Source organism: Salmo salar, chromosome 09, assembly GCF_965601325.2.
Source record: "Salmo salar chromosome 09, fSalSal1, whole genome shotgun sequence".
In the NCBI taxonomy this organism is placed as follows: domain Eukaryota; kingdom Metazoa; phylum Chordata; class Actinopteri; order Salmoniformes; family Salmonidae; genus Salmo; species Salmo salar.
Window position 1 is genome coordinate 134,936,269 of NC_138299.1, and position 21,988 is coordinate 134,958,256.

General features: G+C 44.7%; 1 protein-coding gene across 1 annotated transcript in view; it reads right to left on the reverse strand.

Annotated features, from left to right (window-relative positions):
* Nucleotides 1–7,923: 7,923 nt before the first annotated feature.
* The window catches only part of LOC106612808 (nectin-3-like protein), an 80,001-nt gene continuing 65,936 nt past the window's right edge, over nt 7,924–21,988 (reverse strand). The window contains exons 4-7 of the mRNA XM_014214320.3: nt 21,554–21,668; nt 19,987–20,104; nt 19,617–19,768; nt 7,924–10,949 (exon numbers count right to left, since the gene is read on the reverse strand). Of these exons, the coding sequence (XP_014069795.1) occupies nt 10,297–10,949; nt 19,617–19,768; nt 19,987–20,104; nt 21,554–21,668 (1,038 nt within the window). The 3' untranslated portion in view covers nt 7,924–10,296. The remainder of the gene's footprint in view (nt 10,950–19,616; nt 19,769–19,986; nt 20,105–21,553; nt 21,669–21,988) is intronic.

Sequence of the window (21,988 nt, forward strand, 5' to 3'; positions counted from 1 at the left end):
CAGAGCTTTCTCAGGAATGGCAGCAGGCAGGTGTGAGTGCATCTGCACGCACAGTGAGGCGAAGACTTTTGGAGGATGGCCTGGTGTCAAGAAGGGCAGCAAAGAAGCCACTTCTCTCCAGGAAAAACATCAGGGACAGACTGATATTCTGCAAAAGGTACAGGGATTGGACTGCTGAGGACTAGGGTAAAGTCATTTTCTCTGATGAATCCCCTTTCCGATTGTTTGGGGCATCTGGAAAAAAGCTTGTCTGGAGAAGACAAGGTGAGCGCTACCATTAGTCCTGTGTCATGCCAAAAGTAAAGCATCCTGAGACCATTCATGTGTTGGGTTGCTTCTCAGCCAAGGGAGTGGGCTCACTCACAATTTTGCCTAAGAACACAGCCATGAATGAAGAATGGTACCAACACATCCTCTGACAGCAACTTCTCCCAACCATCCAGGAACAGTTTGGTGACGAACAATGCCTTTTCCATCATGATGGAGCACCTTGCCATAAGGCAAACGTGATAACTAAGTGACTCGGGGAACAAAACATCGATATTTTGGGTCCATGGCCAGGAAACTCCCCAGACCTTAATCCCATTGAGAACTTGTGGTCAATCCTCAAGAGGCGGGTGGACAAACAAAAACCCACAAATTCTGACAAACTCTAAGTACTGATTATGCAAGAATGGGCTGCCATCAGTCAGAATGTGACCCAGAAGTTAATTGACAGCATGCCAGGGTGGATTGCAGAGGTCTTGAAAAACACTGCAAATATTGACTCTTTGCATCAACTTCATGTAATTGTCAATAAAAGCCTTTGACACTTATGAAATGCTTGTAATTACACTTCAGTATTACATAGTAACATCTGACAAAAATATCTAAAGACACTGAAGCAGCAAACTTTGTGGAAATTAATATTTGTGTCATTCTCAAAACTTTTGGCCACGACTGAGAGCTCCCATCACTCTCCACCCTCTCTTTAAAACTTTGTGACAAACACAGCTATCTTCTCATCCAGCAGAGAGAGAGAGAGAGAGAGCAGGCTGGAACAGCACAGCTACGGTAGAGTATAATCTGTGAAAGGCCCTCAGTCTGAAAACCTTCATTGTCTTTGCTCCCAGTCTCAGAGGAGGTGCTCAGTACAAAAGGGCTTTTGTTGTACCTAGTCTTTTACCAAATACAACCCTTTAGCCGAAAACAATGAATATCCACTGATTCATTCAAACAAAAACGTCTGCTTCTTTCTTTCCTAAATTGCCCTGTTCATTTCACAGGTATTTGTCAAAGAAGTTTCACGCATGCAAATTACTTAATGTACTCCACATTCAGCCACATGTATGATTTGAAAAGGTCAAGTGACTAGGGGAGTATAGAAACATTAGATACTGCATGTTTCCAGGCTTACATGATGTCTGCCAAACACGTAAAGAAAGAGAAATGGCAGTTTTATAGAGAAGAGAGGAAAATGGTGAAAAACAAAGGCTTCAGAAGTAAACCCTTAACCCTCTCCATGGCCTGGCCTGCTTTATGGAGTGCACTGAACCAAGTCGCCGTGGAGACAGCACTCCACTGCTGATGTATGGAGAACCTTTTCGCCCCGCTCTCCCCCTCGTCTGGCGCCCCGTCACTCTCTCACGGTCAGAGGTGCAGCACTGACCCATCTGGGACTGAGAGGCAGTCTTTCCAAACTGGGCAGTATGACCAGATCACGACACCCATCTGACAGACAGCAGAGAGTTGCTTCTCATTCTGCCATGACATCTCTGCTGTAGGTGTTCTGCAGTCCTAGTTACATCACACCAAGAAGAGCTGGCCCGGCCGGCGGCGGCCCTTGACAACATTTTTGTTGTAACTGCGCTGCACTCTCCCACCCTCTGCAGCATTTAGTTATTTCTGAGCCCATGAGCTCAAACAATCTCTGTTCAGCTATGTCAGCTGTGGCCTTTGATGTTCTCTCCCTGGTGCTCTGGTTGTGTTAATTAGCTAATAGTTGTTGGGTTGTTTATGGCAAGACTCAAGCATTGGGTGGGGTCTACCAAGAATGTTGAACATTTTGGCTGCTGTATAACAAGTTAACAAAAGCAAAACACATTCGCTGACAGATTCATTAAGCGTGAAAAAAACACAAACCAGACAGCTGCAAGACAGAGACTGAGCGAGAAAGAACAACTGAAGCCCACCAACAGAGCTATTTACTCCTGCAGCCTGTACAAACATGCAGATAGTAACAATGATGAATTAGGCCAGGGCTATCCCAGTCAGGTAACGTGACGGTAATAGAGCGGGTGTGTTTGGAACGGCCGGGGCCACTGTGGCCAGTCAAGTGATGAACGCAGAGTTAGGCTGTATCGCAAATGGCTCCTTATTCCATATGTAGTGGGCCCTGGTCAAAAAATAGTGTACTATATAGGGAATAGGGTGCTATTTGGGATGGACTCCAAGACTGAAAGAGGGGAGATTTCAGTCTGACATACTAGATCTGGTTTCTCTCTTTATCTGGGCTGGAGGGGAGTGAGTGTCACTCTGGCTAAGTTGAATAACAGACAATGATACTCTTCATGCCACCTCCAGAAGCAGGTTAACACAGAGGATTAGATACCAACACTTAGAGTAAGAAGAAGCCAAACTGAAGATCTGAGCTGGCATATGACAGAACGATTATGTAACAAAGGGGCCCCTTTGTGAACATCATGCAGTTTGATACGATACTTTAGCATTTAACATGGTAAATAAAAGTGGGATATGAACACATTACACCATATTCTATTTGTCATGGCCGTCGTAAGGATTGGACCAAGGCGCAGCGGGTAAAATGCTCATCTTCTTAATTTATTTAAAGAAAACACTTAAACTAAATAAACAAACAACGAAACAGTTCCGTAAGGCAACACAGGCTATACAGGAAAACAACCACCCACAAAACACAAGTGAAACAAATACAACTAAATATGGCCTCCAATTAAAGACAATGACAACCAGTTGCCTCTAATTGGAGGTCATTGCCAAAAACCCAACATAGAAATAGAAAACTAGACGTAAACCAAAAACACCGAAACACACAAAACAAACACTCCCTGCCACGCCCTGACCAAACTACAATGACAAATAACCCCTTTTACTGGTCAGGACGTGACACTATTGAATTCAATCCAAAGTGCAAAGGAAACGCCCACTCTGAAACTTCATGGAATAAGGCTTTATTTTTTCACCAAATCAAGGTCAATAAAAGAATGGGACTCATCTCACAGCAATCACTCAAGACCTCATTAGTGACTAATGGGCTTGGGGACAGGTTCAAGTCAATAAATGAGGAGGAAAACCTGCTAGGATTGTGGGTGGCCAGCAAACAAACCCAACCACCTATCCCAGTACAGGTGTGATCCATTTATCCATCAGAGGGTGGGCCAATTCTGTAGGCCAGTGATTGAGAGGGTGCTGAATGGGAGAGGGGTGATGGGTCAGCAACTGAGTGGGCAGTGGAGGCTGCTGAGGATGACAGAGACAGATGGGTTAGGGTCTGAGAGAGGGGAACACCTTTGTCCCTTCAAAGTGGATGCAAATGGAACCCTATTCCCTATATTACATTACATTTTAGTCATTTAGCAGACGCTCTTATCCAGAGCGACTTACAGTAGTGAATGCATACATTTCATACATTTTTTTTGTTTGTGTACTGGCCCCCCGTGGGAATCAAACCCACAACCCTGGCGTTGCACACACCTTGCTGGCATTGCAAACACCATGCTCTACCAACTGAGCCACAGGGAAGGCTATATAGTGCACTACTTTTGACCCTCCACCCTTTGCTTCTGTCCCATAGGGCAATGGTTAAAAGTAGTGCACTACATAGGGAATAGGGTGCCATTTGAGACACACAGTTCAACCTCTTCCAATGCAATCAGATTACACTTTATGGGCCAAGAAAAAAAACTATTAGTAGCAAAACAAACAACCTGTTCTTATTATACCCATAAAGCTCTTGTTTGTTCCTGATATGTGATTTGAGGTTAAAGATATTGCTGACTATCACTGCAACAGAGATATGAATATAAACCTATGGGTCAACACAGTTCAGTATGATTCAGATAAGATGTTCTTATTACAAACAGATAACTAATTATTTGGCAACCAAATAATTAGTCACAAACCTTCGAGCACAAATATCTGTATAAATCTACTAGCCCCAGCCTGCTAGCTTTTCTGAACGCTGTTTCCCCTGTACCGAACGGCACCCTGACTCACCTATTGCTGCTCTTTTGACCCTATGATCACTCGGCTACACAGCTGATGCCCCCTGGACTGTTCCAATAACACGGTACCTCATTTTGGTTACCGGTCGGCCCCAGCCTCGAACTCAGGTCCTGTATGTACCCAACTAACCCGCTCTGCCCATTCATCGCCATTTACCCGTTGTCTTAGCTCTCCTGATCAACACCTGTGATTGCTTTATGCCTTTCTCTAATGTCAATATGCCTTGTCTACTGCTTTCTTGGCTAGTTCTTATTATTTTATTTCACTGTAGAGCCCTCAGTCTCGCTCAAAATGCCTTAGACAGCTCTTTTGTCCCACCCCACACACATGCGGAGACCTCACCTGGCTTAACTGGTGCCTCCAGAGACTAAAACTTTCTCATCGTCACTCAACGCCTAGGTTTACCTCCACTGTACTCACATCCTACCATACCATTGTCTGTACATTATGCCCTGAATCTATTCTACCATGAACAGAAATCTGCTCATTTTATTCTTTCCCCAACGCACTAGACGACCAGTTCTTATAACCTTTAGCCGTACCCTTATCCTACTCCTCCTCTGTTCCTCTGGTGATGTAGAGGTTAACCCAGGCCCTGAAGCCCCCAGTTCCACTCCTATTCCCCAGGCACTATCTTTTGTTGACTTCTGTAACCGTAAAAGCCTTGGATTCATGCATGTTAACATCAGAAGCCTCCTCCTTAAGTTTATTTTATTCACTGCTTTAGCACACTCCGCCAACCCTGATGTTCTAGCCGTGTCTGAATCCTGACTTAGGCCACCAAAAATTCTGAAATTTCCATCCCCAACTACAACATTTTCCAAAGGCGGTGGAGTTTAAATCTACTGCAGAGATTGCCTGCAGAGTTCTGTCATGCTATCCAGGTCTGTGCCCAAACAATTCGAGCTTCTACTTTTAAAAATGCACCTTTTCAGAAATAAGTCTCTCACTGTTGACGCCTGTTATCGACCCCCCACAGCACCCAGTTGTGCCCTGGACACCATATGTGAATTAATTGCCCCACATTTATCTTCAGAGTTTGTACTGTTAGGTGACCTAAACTAGGATATGCTTAAGACCCTGGCCGTCCTACAATCTAAGCTAGATGCCCTCAATCTCACACAAATTATCAAGGAACCTACCAGGAACAACCCTAAATCCGTAAACATGGGCACCCTCATAGATATCATCCTGACCAACCTGCCCTCTAAATACACCTCTTCTGTCTTCAACCAAGATCTCAGCAATCACTACCTCATTGCCTGCGTCCGTAATGAGTCCGCAGTAAAACGACCACCCCTCATCACTGTCAAACGCTCCCTAAAACACTTCAGCGAGCAGGCCTTTCTAATCGACCTGGCCCGGGTATCCTGGAAGGATATCGACCTCATTCCGTCAGTAGCCTGGTTATTCTTTAAAAGTGCTTTCCTCACCATCTTAAATAAGCATGCCCCATTCAAAAAATGTAGAACTAAGAACAGATATAGCCCTTGGTTCTCTCCAGACTTGACTATCCTTGACCAGCACAAAAACATCCTGTGGCGTACTGCATTAGCATCGAATAGCCCCCGCGATATGCAACTTTTCAGCTAAGTTAGGAACCAATACACAGGCAGTTAGGAAAGCAAAGGCTAGATTTTGCAATCAGAAATTTGCATCCTGTAGCACAAACTCAAAAAAGTTCTGGGACACTGTAAAGTCCATGGAGAATAAGAGCACCTCCTCCCAGCTGCCCACTGCACTCAGGCTAAGAAACACTGTCACCACCAAATCTACGATAATCGAGAATTTCAATAAGCATTTTTCTACGGCTGGACATGCTTTCCACCTGGCTACCCCTACCGGGGTCAACAGCCCTGCACCCCCCACAGCAACTTGCCCAAGCCGCCCCCATTTCCCCTTAACCCAAATCCAGATAGCTGATGTTCTGAAAGAGCTGCAAAATCTGTACCCCTACAAATCAGCTGGGCTAGACAATCTGGACCCTCTTTCTAAAATTATCCGCCGCAATTGTTGCAACCCCTATTACTGGCCTGTTCAACCTCTCTTTCGTATCATCTGAAATCCCTAAAGATTGGAAAGCTGCCGCAGTCATCCCCCTCTTCAAAGGGGGAGACACTCTGCACCTCAGCCACGCTCAAAGTCCTCAACGATATCATAACTGCCATCGATAAAAGACAATACTGTGCAGCCATCTTCATTGACCTGGCCAAGGCTTTCGACTCTGTCAATCACCGCATTCTTATCGGCAGACTCAACAGCCTTGGTTTCTCAAATGACTGCCTCGCCTGGTTCACCAACTACTTCTCAGATAGAGTTCAGTGTGTCAAATCGGAGGGCCTGCTGTCCGGACCTCTGGCAGTCTCTTTGGGGGTGCCACAGGGTTCAATTCTCGGGCCGACTCAATTCTCTTTATAGATCAATGTCACTCTTGCTGCTGGTGAATCTCTGATCCACATCTACTCAGACGACACCATTCTGTATACTTCTGGCCCTTCTTCGGACACTGTGTTAACAAACCTCCAGACAAGCTTCAATGCCATACAACACTCCTTCCGTGGCCTCCAACTGCTCTTAAATGAAAGTAAAACTAAATGCATGCTCTTCAACCAATCGCTGCCCGCAACCGCCCGCCCGTCTAGCATCACTACTCTGGACGGTTCTGACTTAGAATATGTGGACAACTACAAATACCTAGGTGTTTGGTTAGACTGTAAACTCTCCTTCCAGACTCACATTAAGCATCTCCAATCCAAAATTAAAATCAACAACAAAGCATCCTTCACTCATGCTGCCAAACATACCCTCGTAAAACTGACTATCCTACCGATCCTTGATTTCGGCGATGTCATTTACCAAATAGCCTCCAACACTCTACTCAGCAAATTGGATGTAGTCTATCACAGTGCCATCCGTTTTGTCACCAAAGCCCCATATACTACCCACCACTGCGACCTGTATGCTTTCGTTGGCTGGCCCTCGTTTCATATTCGTCGCCAAACCCACTGGCTCCAGGTCATCTATAAGTCTTTGCTAGGTAAAGCCCCACCTTATCTCAGCTCACTGGTCACCATAGCAGCACCCACCCGTAGCACACGCTCCAGCAGGTATATTTCACTGGTCATCCCCAAAGCCAACTCCTCCTTTGGCCGCCTTTCCTTTCAGTTCTCTGCTGCCAATGACTGGAACGAATTACAAAAATCACTGAAGCTCGAGTCTTATATTTCCCTCACTAACTTTAAGCATCAGCTGTCAGAGCAGCTGACTGATCTTTGCACCTGTACACAGCCCATCTGCAAATAGCCCACCCAACTACCTCATCCCCATATTGTTATTTCTTTTTTTTCTCCTTTGCACCCCAGTATCTCTACTTGCACATTCATCTTCTGCACATCTACCACTCCAGTGTTTAATTGCTATATTGTAATTATTTCGCCACTATGGCCTATTTATTGCCTTACCTCCCTAATCTTACTACATTTGCACACACTGTATATAGATTTTTTCTATTGTGTTATCGACTGTACGTTTGTTTATCCCATGTGTAACTCTGTGTTGTTTGTGTCACACTGCTTTGCTTTATCTTGGTCAGGTCGCAGTTGTAAACTGGCCTACCTGGTTAAATGAAGGTGAAAAAAATAAAATAATCTAATGCACTGTGACAATTTCAGACCAACAAAATTCAAAACATTTGTTTTTTTAATAAAGAATAAAAAAAGCCACCATATTTACAAAACAATAACATTGACTATGATTCTGGCCTGCTTAGTACTACCCATGTAATTTTCCAGTGAAATACAATTTTCAGGTACATTGTAACTTAAGCTGCTACAAGAGTCTGTGTGTATAAGGCTAAACAATTCACCTTAAGTCAACTGTACTGGTTTAAAAACAAGCAACAAAATCATAAATATTAAAAAGAATGACATAAAAAGGCATAAGTCACCAACCTTTCTCTCCAGAGGCCTTGAGGACTTAAATCAACACATGAATCATCACACATAAAAACCATGAACATATATACATAAGCAGAAGAATAAACCATAAAGAATTCAAATGAAATGAAGGCAGTATAGGCACAACAATAACTTAATCTCTTTCCATTCCAAAGAAGGTCAAGTTGAAAACAAAATCTTTGCCAAAGTAAACATTCAATCACTTTCTTCCACTCCCAATGAAATTACATGTCAAAGGCCAGCCTGTATTTGGACAAATGTTCAAAACAGGGAGTAAGACCAAGCTAACCTCACATTGTGTGTACAGACAAACAGTCAAAGACATGAGAATCTATCCCTGCATTGTATCTAGCCTACGTGCCCACAACCCCTGGGTGGATGTCTGAGCAGTAGCTAAGCTAAGAAAAGTTTTCACCGAGGGGCTTTGTCCATTTTAGTCAGGCACACGCTGGAAGCCTTGAATCAAACAGATAAAAACACATGAGTGTGCTTGCATACACAGATGCTCTATACATCACCGATGTCAAACATTCACCAAGTCCATCCAGGGAAGAGAAGTTAATTAAAATGCTAAAACTTTGAGGTGAGGGCTGGGCTTTGAACATGGCAGGGTTGGAGTGGCCTAGGCAGCAGGTAGCATGTGGAGTGTGTGTGTGATACGCAAGTGTTCCTCCACCCGACCAATTGACTGAAGAGATCTTTCCTTTAACGGCGAGGCTTTGGAGAGGTCACTTTAATCCTTTAGTTTCTCAGGTAGAACGAAGCTACCGGCTGAGCAGGAACAGGAAATGGAAGGTCAATACCAGCTAATGGAGATGGGATCACTAGTGATGTCAACCCTTTAGTAGCTACAACCTCATGTCATGGACTCATTCCCAAATGGAATCCTAATTCCCTATATAGTACACTACTTTTGACCACGGTCCATGCGGCTCTGTTCAAAAGTAGTGCACTATGTACGGAATAGGCTGCCACTTGGGACAAAGACCATGTCATGGTGCCTGGTTGTGTACTGGAAAGAATCCATCACAGATCACACTGACACACACTGAGTTTCACTCCTGTCAGCTAAAAACAAGAAGAAGTGTTCACCAACATTGGACAATTGAGGAGTGGAAAAACATTGCCTGGTCCGACAAATCCCGGTTCCTATTGCGTCATGCTGATGGCAGTCAGGACTATATGGGTGTACCTAATAAACTGTATATGGAATACGGTGCCATTTGGGACACAATCTAGAATGTGCCACCAATGCTAAAGAACATGTGCAATACACTGTCCTAAATAGATACAAACCTTGAGATGTATTCCTCCGATGTGCTTAAAAGAGTCTTATCACGTCCCATAGTCCTGACAGTATCACTGTACATCCTGCTCACAACATGTGGATATATTCTATCGTCATCTAGAACCATAAACTTGGCAAATTGCTCCCTTTTTGTCACATTGTTGAATCCTTTTCCCTTTCACATCTGTATAACAGTTTGAAAACTAAAATATAATCTGATTTAGGTGCTCTCAACAGCAACAAGCAATCAGAATGTAACCTTTATGAAAAAGTCATAAAGTCATATGATTACAGGCAATTGTTTTGGGAAATGTCATTGAATATGAGGGGTTTGAATTGATGCAACATATGGGCACATAGTTTAGAATTTTCAAAAGGGATAGAAATATTTCACTAATGAGGGCTGAAATGCCAGGCTCATGACGTAAGACAGGTGTTTACATACATAAAAGCAGAACGACACAACGTGAACCGCTCACATCTGTTGAAACAACGTAGTACAGAGAAACCCTTGCCAAATGAACCCTAGTTCTAAAGTTAAGCGGATAATGACAGCAGATTACTGCCATTCCCAGCCTAAGATCATCTGTTGAGATTGCTACGACATTATAACACACTCCATATGGAAGTCATATGGAAGTCCTTGGGGTCAGAGCACACAAATGAGCCGGGAATGTTCATTCTTGTCTAGAAGAGTCTGTTTATTGAATTGACAAATTCTCTATAATATATCTATTTCAACACCTGTTAAATTATTGTCTCACCGAGTCATTTTGAGCCAAAAGGTATCTTCCCGCTCCCCTGTAGCTCTCAGACATACCACTCTCTGCGTGAGATCACAGACCCATCCATGTGGGACACATACTCGCTGTCTGTGCCATTGTCATAGCAGTCCTCCGGCAGGTAGGGGGAGCCATTGGTCACAGTGGGAGTGTGAACGAGCGGCCCTTTGGGGTGGTGGATGTTGTGGTTTTCAACAGGGTAGTAGCTGCCCTCCCGGAGGCCCCTGTGGCCGTCGCCCCAGTCCTCCCTGTCCTTGATGTCATTGGGGTAAATGATGTCCCCTCCCAGTCCCGGCTTGGGTTTCAGCTCCTGGCTGTCCTTGCAGGTAGAGTTGTGCGCGTCCCCGTCGACCTCCTGCAGCTCGTGGGGCTGGAGCACGTCCAGCTGGGACTCCTTCTGCATGTCGGAGGGGCCCAGGTACTGTTTGGTGTAGTAGTCACCCCTGAAGGTCCTCCGCTGGCGCATGAAGCAAGCTCCACCCAGGATCAGCAGCAACCCCAGGAGCAGGACCCCGCCCACAGCCCCGCCCACTATGGTACCCATGCTGCTGTCTGACAGGGAGGCCAGGGTGGGGGAGGTGAAGTGGCCGCTTGCTCCTCGCCGCTTGTTGGGGGCCATGCTGGTGTCCAGGAAGAGGGGAGTAGAGGTGGTGGGGACTGGTGTCGTGGTGGGGGGAGGATCTGATGGATGGATAAAGGATGGGTGTGAAAGAGAGAGAGAGGGGTTTAATGATGAGGTTTAATGGAGGGAGGGAATGACATGACAGAATTATTTTGGAATGTCAGTTAATAATCTGTAGGAATCAATGTCTTTAGTATGAATCTGATTGGTGACACAGTATAATCATCGAATACAGAACAAATAGAATTCACAAATGTTTATAACCTGTTAGAAAATGACAGTTTACAAAAAAGCTTAATTGAAATTCTTACACGTTTTGAAAGAGCATATTAATTAAATAAGTAACGTGTCTGGACAAACACCAAAGGCTCTGGGCTCTGTAAAGGAGTGAGTGGCTCTGGGCTCTGTAAAGGAGTGAGTGGCTCTGGGCTCTGTAAAGGAGTGAGTGGCTCTGGGCTCTGTAAAGGAGTGAGTGGCTTTGGGCTCTGTAAAGGAGTTGAGTGGCTTTGGGCTCTGTAAAGGAGTTGAGTGGCTTTGGGCTCTGTAAAGGAGTGAGTGGCTCTGGGCTCTGTAAAGGAGTGAGTGGCTTTGGGCTCTGTAAAGGAGTGAGTGGCTTTGGGCTCTGTAAAGGAGTGAGTGACTCTGGGCTCTGTAAAGGAGTGAGTGACTGGTGGAAAGTAAAGAGAAAATGGGGATTTAAGAGGGGAAGACGACTGTGTGTGTGTGTGTGTGTGTGTGTGTGAGTGCGCACGCGTCCATGCGTGTGATTTGTTCTTCCCCTCTCTCTGGGAAGTAATGTGAGAAGATGAAGCAGTGTATGAAGCAGTGTGTGATCGATGCGAGGTTCCTGCCTCTGATTTCAGTGGCTAGTTACTGTGATGACACCCAGAGCCAGAGAAGACAGACAAGAGAGACACAGAGAGAGAGCCAGAGAGAGGATTACTGTGTCTGAATATTGACCTCCCTTCAGGACAAAAAGCAGCCTGTATCTCTAGAGACACATGAAGAGCCTGACTACAAAGACACACTGAAAGCTGCACTCGGACTGCATTATATCTCCAATTAACACTGGAGTCTAAGCTGCACTAGGACTGCTTTGTATCTCCCCTTAACACTGGAGTCTAAGCTGCACTAGGACTGCTTTGTATCTCCAATTAACACTGGAATCTAAGCTGCACTAGGACAGCTTTGTATCTCCCCTTAACACTGGAGTCTAAGCTGCACTAGGACTGCTTTGTATCTCCAATTAACACTGGAGTCTAAGCTGCACTAGGACAGCTTTGTATCTCCCCTTAACACTGGAGTCTTAGCTACGACTGATCAAATGCAACCAGGATGACAGCAAGCATAGCCTTCAGCTAATTACATCATGGCTGCAATTTACCTGACTGAGTGAGAATCAAACTAACCTGCAATTATAAAGCAGTGACTAAGGGACCAGTGATAATGTAAAGGGGGGATAAGGGGGAGGGGAGATGCAGCTCAAGGTCAGTGAGCTGATATATAACGCCTCCTCCTTAGCCTTAAGACAACCCCCCCCAACCTCCACGGCTGGACCTCCTCATATCAAATCAAATTAAATTTTTCACATGCTTTGTAAACAACAGTGAAATGCTTACTTACGGGTCCTTCCCAACAATTCAGAGAGGAAAAATAGATAATAAAAAAAATAATAATACAAGGAATAAATACACAATGAGTAAGGATAACTTGGCTATATACACAGGGTACCATTACTGAGTCGATATGTAGGGGTCATAGGAAATGATGGCGAAAATATTATGTACAAAAAAAGTTTACGTAAAAAAGAAAAACACAAAATAGCAGAATTGGTGAGGAGCCCGTAAGACAGCAGCTATCCACTGCCATGCCATCTCATCCTGGTAGCTAGAGAGGGACATGGTGTATGATGGGGATCACTGAGCACCAGAGGACTTTATAGGCTCCAATAGGCACAATATATAGTACATTCGGAAAGTATTCAGACTCCTTGACTTTTCCACATTTTGTTACGTTAAAGCCTTCTAAAATGTATTAAATCAAAAAAATCCTCATAAATCTATACACAATACCTCATAAGGACCAGGTTTAGACATTTTTGCTAAATTATTACAAATAAAAACTGAAATACCTTATTTACTTAAGTATTCAGACACCTTACTATGAGACTCGAAATTGAGCTCAGGTGCAACCTATTTCCATTGATCATCCTTGAGATGTTTCTTAAACTTGATTGGAGTCCACCTGAGGTAAATTCAATTGATTGGACAAGATTTGGAATGGCACACACCTGTCTTTACAAGGTCCCACAGTTGACAGTGCATGTCAGAGCAAAAACCAAGCCATGAGGTCGAAGGAATTGTCCGTAGAGCGTCGGGACACAGATCTGGGGAAGGGTACAGAAAAATGTCTGCAGCATAGAAGGTCCCCAAGAATACAGTAGCCTCCATTCTTATATGGAGGAAGTTTGGAACCACCAAGACTCTTCCTAGAGCTGGCCGCCCAGCCAAACTGAGCAAAAGTGGGAGAAGTGCCTTGGTCAGGGAGGTGACCAAGAACCCGATAGTCACTATGACAGAGCTTCAGAGTTTCTCTGTGGAGATAAGGTAACCTTCCAGAAGGACAACCATCTCTGCAGCACTTCCAGACGGAAGCCACTCCTCAGTAAAAGGCACATGACAGCCCGCTTGGAGTTTGCCAAAAGGCACCTTAAAGACTCTCAGACCATGAGAAACAAGATTCTCTGGTCTGATTAAACCAAGATTGAACTCTTTGGCTTGAATGCCAAGCATCACATCTGGAGGAAACCTGGCACCATCCCTACGGTGAAGCATGGTGGTGGCAGCATCATGCTGTGGGGATGTTTTTCAGCGGCAGGGACTGGGAGACTAGTCAGGATCTAGGGAAAGATGAACGGAGCAATGTACAGAGAAATCATTGATGAAAACCTGTTCCAGAGCGCTCAGGACCTCAGACTGGACCGAAGGTTCACTTTCCAACAGGACAACGACCCTAAGCACACAGCCAAGACAACGCAGGAGTGGCTTCGGGACAAGTCTCTGAATGTCCTTGAGTGGCCCAGCCAGAGCCCGGACTTGAACCCAATCGAACATCTCTGGAGAGACCTGAAAATAGCTGTGTATCGACGCTCCCCATCCAACCTCACAGAGATTGAGTGGATCTGCAGAGAAGAAGGGGAGAAACTCCCCAAATACAGTTGTGCCAAGCTTGTAGCGTCATACCCACGAAGAATCGAGGCTGTATTCTCTGCCAAAGATGCTTCAACAAAGTACTGAGTAAAGGGTCTACTTAGGTAAATTTGTTATTTAAGTTTATTTTAATACATTTGTAAAAATGTTTAAAAAATAGTTTTTCCTTTGTCATTATGGGTTATTGTGTGTATATTGATAAGGAAAAAAACAATTTAATCAATTTTAGAATAAGGCTGTAACATAACAAAATGTGGAAAAAGTCAAATGGTCTGAATACTTTCCGAATGCACTGTACACCTTCCATGGTCAAAAGTAGTGCACTGTATAGGGAATAGGGTGCCATTTGGGACACAGTCAATGAGATGCTGCTTGTGGGGAGAAACACTTGCAGCGCCATGCAGGGCAATGTGAAAACATCACAGTGTATCTGAGACAGCCACGAAGGAGAAGGGAGGGGAATGATACAACATGCTCTGCCTGCTACTGCGGCTTAGGCCTAGATGCATCCATGTCCATTGGGGCTTAGAGTGAGAGAAGTGGCATATGCCGGACTCCTCCATGTTGTTGGCTTGGAGAGGCTAGATAATTGCTCAGTGCAAGTCCTTCCTGGACAGGGTGTCAAGCAAGCTTTAGACCACGTCCCAAATGGCACCCTATTACCTTTATAGTGCACTACTTTTGACCAAGGTCCATAGGGCTCTGGTCAAAAGTAGTGCACTAAATAGCGAATATGGTATAATTTGGGGAGCACTCTTAGTTTTAGAGTGAGCAGGACTCTAGTCTGAATCAGACCTACTCACAGATGGAACGTGGTGTAATCATAACAACATACAGGAACTCAAGTCCTTTTGTTCACCTGACCTAGAATTCCTTACAATCAAATGCCGCCCATATTATCTCCCTAGAGAATTCTCGATGGTTATTGTCACAGCTTAGTATATCCCCCCTCAAGCAGATACCACGACGGCCCTCAAGGAACTTCACTGGACTCTATGTAAACTGGAAACCATATATCCTGAGGCTGCATTTATTGTAGCTGGGGATTTTAACAAAGCAAATTTGAGAACAAGGCTACCTAAATTCTATCAGCATATTTGACTGTAGCACTCGCGCGGGCAATACACTGGACCAATACACTGGCTACTCTAACTTCCACGATGCATACAAGGCCCTCCCCCGCACTCCCTTCGGCAAATCTGACCACAACTCCATTTTGCTCCTACCGTCTTATAGGCAGAAACTCAAACAGGATATACCTGTGACTAGAACCATTCAAAGCTGGTTTGACCAATCGGAATCCACACTTAAAGATTGTTTTGATCATGCAGACTGGGAAATATTCCGGGCAGCCTCAGAGAATAACAATGATTTATACACTGACTCAGCGAGTAAGTTTATGAGGAAGTGCATTGGAGATGTTGTACCCACTGTGACTATTAAAACCTACCCTAACCAGAAACCGTGGATAGATAGCGGCATTCACGCAAAACTGAAAGCGCAAACCACCGCATTTAACCATGGAAAGAGGACTGGGAATATGGCAGAATATAAACAGTGTAGTTATTCCCTCCGCAAGGCAATCAAACAAGCGAAAGGTCGGTAAAGGGACAAAGTGGAGTCACAATTCAACGGCTCAGACAAGAGACATATGTGGCAGGGTCTACAGGCAATTACGAACTACAAAAAGAAAACCAGCCACGTCACGGACACCAACTTCTTGCTTCCAGACAAACTAAACACATTTTTTGCCCGCTTTGAGGATAATACAGTGCCACCGACACGGCCCAAGGACCGTGGCCGACGTGAGACATTTAAACGTGTAGACCCTCGTAAGGCTGCTGGCCCAGACAGCATCCCTAGCCGCGCCCTCAGAGCAGGCGCAGACCAGCTGGCAGGTGTATTTACGGACATATTCAATCGCTCCTTTCCCCAGTTTTCTTCAAGATGGCCACCATTGTTCCTGTACCCAAGGCGGAAAAGATAACTGAACTAAATGACTATCGCCCTGTAGCACTCACTTCTGTCATCATGAAGTGCTTTAAGAGACTAGTCAAGGATCATATCACCTCTACCTTACCTGCCACCCTAGACCCATTTCAGTTTGCATAACGCCCCAACAGGTCCACAGACAATTCAATCGCCATCACACTGCACACTGCCCTATCCCATCAGGACAAGAGGAATACCTATGTAAGAATGCTGTTCATTGACTACAGCTCAGCATTCAACCCCATAGTACCCTCCAAGCTCGAGGCCCTGGGTCTCAACCCCGCCCTGTGCAATTGGGTCCTGGACTTTCTAACGGGCCGCCCCCAGGTGGTGAAGATAGGAAACAATATCTCCACTTCGCTGATCCTCAACACTGGGGCCCCACAAGGGTGCGTGCTCAGCCCCCTCCTGTACTCTCTGTTCACCTATGACTGCGTGGCCATGCACGCCTCCAACTCAATCATCAAGTTTGCAGACGACACCACAGTAGTGGGCTTAATTACCAACAGCGACGAGACAGCCTACAGGGAGACAGCCACTCGGAGTGTGGTGTCAGAAAACAACCTCTCACTCAACGTCAACAAAACAAAAAGGAGTTGATCGTGGACTTCAGGAAACAGCAGAGAAAGCAACCCCCTATCTACATCAACGGGACAGTAGTGGAGAAGGTGGAAAGTTTTAAGTTCCTCGGCGTACACATCACGGACAAACTGAAATGGTCCACCCACACAGACAGTTTGGTGAAGGCGGAAGAGCGCCTCTTCAACCTCGGGAGGCTGAAGAAATGTGTCTTGTCACCTAAAACTCTCAAACTTTTACAGATGCACAATTGAGAGCATACAGTCGTGGCCAAAAGTTGAAAATGAGACAAATATTAATTTTCACAAAGTCTGCTGCCTCAGTTTGTATGATGGCAATTTGCATATACTCCAGAATGTTATGAAGAGTGATCAGATGAATTGCAATTCATTGCAAAGTCCCTCTTTGCCATGCAAATGAACTGAATCCCCAAAAAACATTTCCACTGCATTTCAGCCCTGACACAAAAGGACCACCTGACATCATGTCAGTGATTCTCTCATTAACACAGGTGTGAGTGTTGACGAGGACAAGGCTGGAGATCACTATGCCATGCTGATTGAGTTTGAATAACAGACTGGAAGCTTCAAAAGGAGGGTGGTGCTTGGAATCATTGTTCTTCCTCTGTCAACCATGGTTACCTGCAAGGAAACACGTGCCATCATCATTGCTTTGCATAAAAAGGGCTTCACAGGCAAGGGTATTGCTGCCAGTAAGATTGCACCGAAATCAACCATTTATTGGATCATCAAGAACTTCAAGGAGATCGGTTCAATTGTTGTGAAGAAGGCTTCAGGGCGCCCAAGAAAGTCCAGCAAGCGCCAGGACCGTCTCCTAAAGTTGATTCAGCTGCGGGATCGGGGCATCACCAGTACAGAGCAGGCAGGTGTGAGTGCATCTGCACGCACAGTGAGACAAAGACTTTTGGAGGATGGCCTGGAATCAAGAAGGGCAGCAAAGAAGCCACTTCTCTACAGGAAAAACATCAGGGACAGACTGATATTCTGCAAAAGGTACAGGGATTGGACTGCTGAGGACTGGGGTAAAGTAATTTTCTCTGATGAATCCCCTTTCCGATTGTTTGGGCATCCGGAAAAAAGCTTGAGAACTTGTGGTCAATCCTCAAGAGGCGGATGGACAAACAAAAACCAAGCAATTCTGACAAACTACAAACATTGATTATGCAAGAATGGGCTGCCATCAGTCAGGATGTGGCCCAGAAGTTAATTGACAGCATGCCAGGGCGGATTGCAGAGGTCTTGAAAAAGAAGGGTCAACACTGCAAATATTGACTCTTTGCATCAACTTCATATAATTATCAATAAAAGCCTTTGACACTTACGAAATGCTTGTAATTATACTTCAGTATTCCATAGTAGAATCTGATAAAAATATCTAAAGACACTGAAGCAGCAAACTTTGTGGATATTAATATTTCTGTCATTCTCAAAACTTTTGGCCACAACTGTACTGTCGGGCTGTATCACCGCCTGGTACGGCAACTGCACCACCCTCAACCGCAAGGCTCTCCAGAGGGTGGTGCGGTCTGCACAACGCCATCACCGGGGGCAAACTACCTGCCCTCCAGGACACCTACAGCACCCGATGTCACAGGAAGGCCAAAAAGATCATCAAGAACAACAACCACCCGAGCCACTGCCTGTTCACCCTGCTACCATCCAGAAGGCGAGGTCAATATAGGTGCATCAAAGCTGGGACCGAGAGACTGAAAACAGCTTCTATCTCAAGGCCATCAGACTGTTACAGCCATCACTAACACAGAGAGGCTGCTGCCTACATACAGACTCAAATCATTGGCCACTTTAATAATTGATCACTAGTCACTTCAAATAATGCCACTTTATTAATGTTTACATCTCTTACATTACTCATATGTATATACTGTATCTTATTGCATCTTGCCTATGCCGCTCGGTCATCCATATATTTATATGTACATATTCTTATTCCACCCCTTTATATTTGTGTGTATTAGGTAGTTGTTGTCGAATTGTTAGATATTACTGCACGGCACTAGAAGCACAAGCATTTTGCTACACTCACATTAACATCTGTATGTGACAATTACAGTTTGATTTGACTGCCTGCTTTAGTTTGAGGCTCCTCCAACCTGCTCTCCCGCTGTCCTCTCAGTGAGAAACCGGAGAGATCGTGTACCTTGGAAGAATGTGTCTAAGAGTAGCAGTCATTATGTTTGGATATAGATTAGAAGAAAGAGGCAAATGGGGAGCACAGTTCTCATGCTCCATACCTAAAGAATAATAGAGGAGCCAAAAGTAAAAAGAGGAGGAGAGGGAGACGAGAGGAGGGAGAGGAGGGGGGATGGGAAAGCTGCTGGCTGTGTGTTCTCCAAGCAGTGTTCACTTGCATCAGAACAGCCCAGTACTGTGGCCAAGTGAGGCCAAATTTAGAAAAACTATGTTTCGAGAGCTTTGGGGGGGAAATCCTCTGTCTGTTTAGCGAGTCAGACATTAATTAATGTGTATTAAATTAAAGTAAATATAATTAGTAATCTCTTGATGAGTGAACGGAAACTCCATGCAGCTCTTACAGCAGAGCATGGAGCACTATTTCATGAGGAGGGAATATACTAGCGTCTGTTACTGTATCTGTGTGTAATTCATTGTGTCCAACCCTGACAAATAACCTTGGACAACAAACAAGATAAACAAAAAAGGGCTAAATGTCTGCACCCCGTGGTCCCATTGACAAGCAGGCATATTGTTGCATATTAGTGCATACTGAGTTCCCAAAAACAAACAGCGTGACACACTCACTCTCTTATCACAGATATCTAATGTTGTCATAACACAACAGTTTGAACCTTTGGTGCTGATAGTGTGTGTTTATGCTGCTGTTTTCTCCTCTGGTGTCATGGTGGGAGAACTCTATTTGAAGGGTTTAACAAAGGCCATAGTCTCTCACCTTGTATCCAGATGTGAACGTCATGACTGCGTGGACCGATGTCGTTGTACACCTCACACCTGTACAGTCCAGAGTCATTTCTCTCCAGAGGACGAGTGAAACTAAAAGTGTTGTTCACTATATCCACACCGTCAGGCATCGGCCCATCCAACCTGTTAAGAAATGAGATCATATACAAACACAGGGATACAAACATTATCTGGATATTAGTAGCCAGCAATGATCACAGTAGGCGTGCGTCCAAAATGGCACCCTATTCCCATTATAGAGCACTACTTTTGAACAATGGGGTGCTATTTGTGATGCGGTTTGTGTATAGCATGTTGTGGGGTGTAGTGGGTGGGTAAGCTGCTAGCTAGAGGACCCTGACCTGGTCCAGGAGAAGTGGTGGGCAGGTGGGTTTGCTTTGGCTCCACAGTCCAGCTTCACATTCTCCTGACCAACAAACCAGTTTTGATCATATCCCACCACCGTCACCTCAGGAGCAACTGGAAAAGAAGCACAATATCTATGAAAATAATGCTATGATTCTTTATTCTACAATCCTATAATTTTGTATTATTTGTTACTTACTGTAGCTACTTTGTAATAAAGTAGACTAGGGTACATACCATATAGGCCTATTGTACAAGATAGACTTTGATCAGGATCCTTTAATAACACAATATTCTTCTATACAAACAGGAGATTCATTTAAAAAAGAAAATACCCTAGAGTGCATTGTACATTCTACACAATGGCCAATGTGACCTCTAGCAGTACAGTGATGACAAATGAGCTTTCCCCCCAGGAGAAAAAAGCAAGCAATATACGAACAAAACAAGTGATAATCAAAATGAAAAAGCAGAATTGAAGAATTCTACTGCACAGTTGGCTGTGTGAAACCTAGAAAACAAACAACGCATGAGAGAGAGAGAGAGAGAGAGAGAGAGAGAGACAGAGAGAGACAGAGACAGACAGACAGAGAGAGACAGACACAGCCTACCTCAGACAGGTCAGAGCGTGGAGATATAGGGGTAATAATCCACTCTCTCCAGCAGCTCACAACCAGACACTACCAGAGGTATTACTGATACCACTGACTGTACTGTAATAACTGTAAACAATGACTCTGGTATCCAATTTCCCCCTTTTGATTTCTCTGGAGAGTGAGCAGGCAAAACGTATTACAGTACACGACCGGGCAGGGAACAAGACGTTATCAGTGTGTCATGTTGACCTTTGCACTCTGTTCGTGGTGAAATTGTGCTTCTTTGGCACTTAAAATCCCCTGCCTCTGCATTTGACACGATTTATTGAGCTACAAAGCCTTTCTCTTCCTAACCTCGGCTTTCTGCATCTCCACCCTTCTGCCCCCACCTCTCTTCCACCTGCTGCTGCTGAGGCTTGATCAATATTTCATACAATCCCTTCATTAGCCTGCACTCACATAGTCCAAAATAGATACTACCCACTATTCACCAGTTCAGCTTGCCAAGGAAGCATGCATCAATGATTATAAAATGAAGATTACTCCTTAATGGCCCTTATATGAGCAAAAGAGGGAAGACAGGGAGTCGGTCCGTTCTCTGTGCAAACTGTACTGTAAATCAGGCTATCAATATGATAGGTCATAGATCAGATACAGACAGCATCCCTTCACTGATACATGTGGCAGTTGTCTAAATGTTTATGTAGTCAGAGAGAACATGCTGAAACAACATGAGCAGCAGCTGTCGCTGACAGACAACAGACAAGACAAATCATTAGCCATAAAGCCCACCTATCAGCACAGCAACCCCTCTCAAACAGAACACAAAGATAGCTAGCTACCCCTCTCCTTGTAATGGTGGCACCCATCTCTATATACAAACCATGAAAAAGCTGATCTAGTTGTTCTATTTCAATGACCCTACTGCTCTGCTGTCCTGTACTACCTGGTCCCCCCCAACACTCACACTGCACATTGAGCACATAGGGTATCCTGATCTCAGTCTGCAGGGCCGGGTGGCGCACCACGCAGGTGAGGGTGTGGCCCTGGGAGTGTCTCCGTGGCTCCAACACATAGCGCACCTGGGTGGTGGAAGCAACATTTTGTTAGACGTGTAAATATTTAAGCATTTTTAAAAGTGTTTCAGTGTGTGCTCTGCATGCCTGCTTCATGATCTCACTCTCTCTCTATATATATATACAGTGCCTTGCGAAAGTATTCGGCCCCCTTGAACTTTTCGACCTTTTGCCACATTTCAGGCTTCAAACATAAAGATATAAAACTGCCATTTTTTGTGAAGAATCAACAACAAGTGGGACACAATTATGAAGTGGAACGAAATGTATTGGATATTTCAAACTTTTTTAACAAATAAAAAACTGAAAAATTGGCCGTGCAAAAT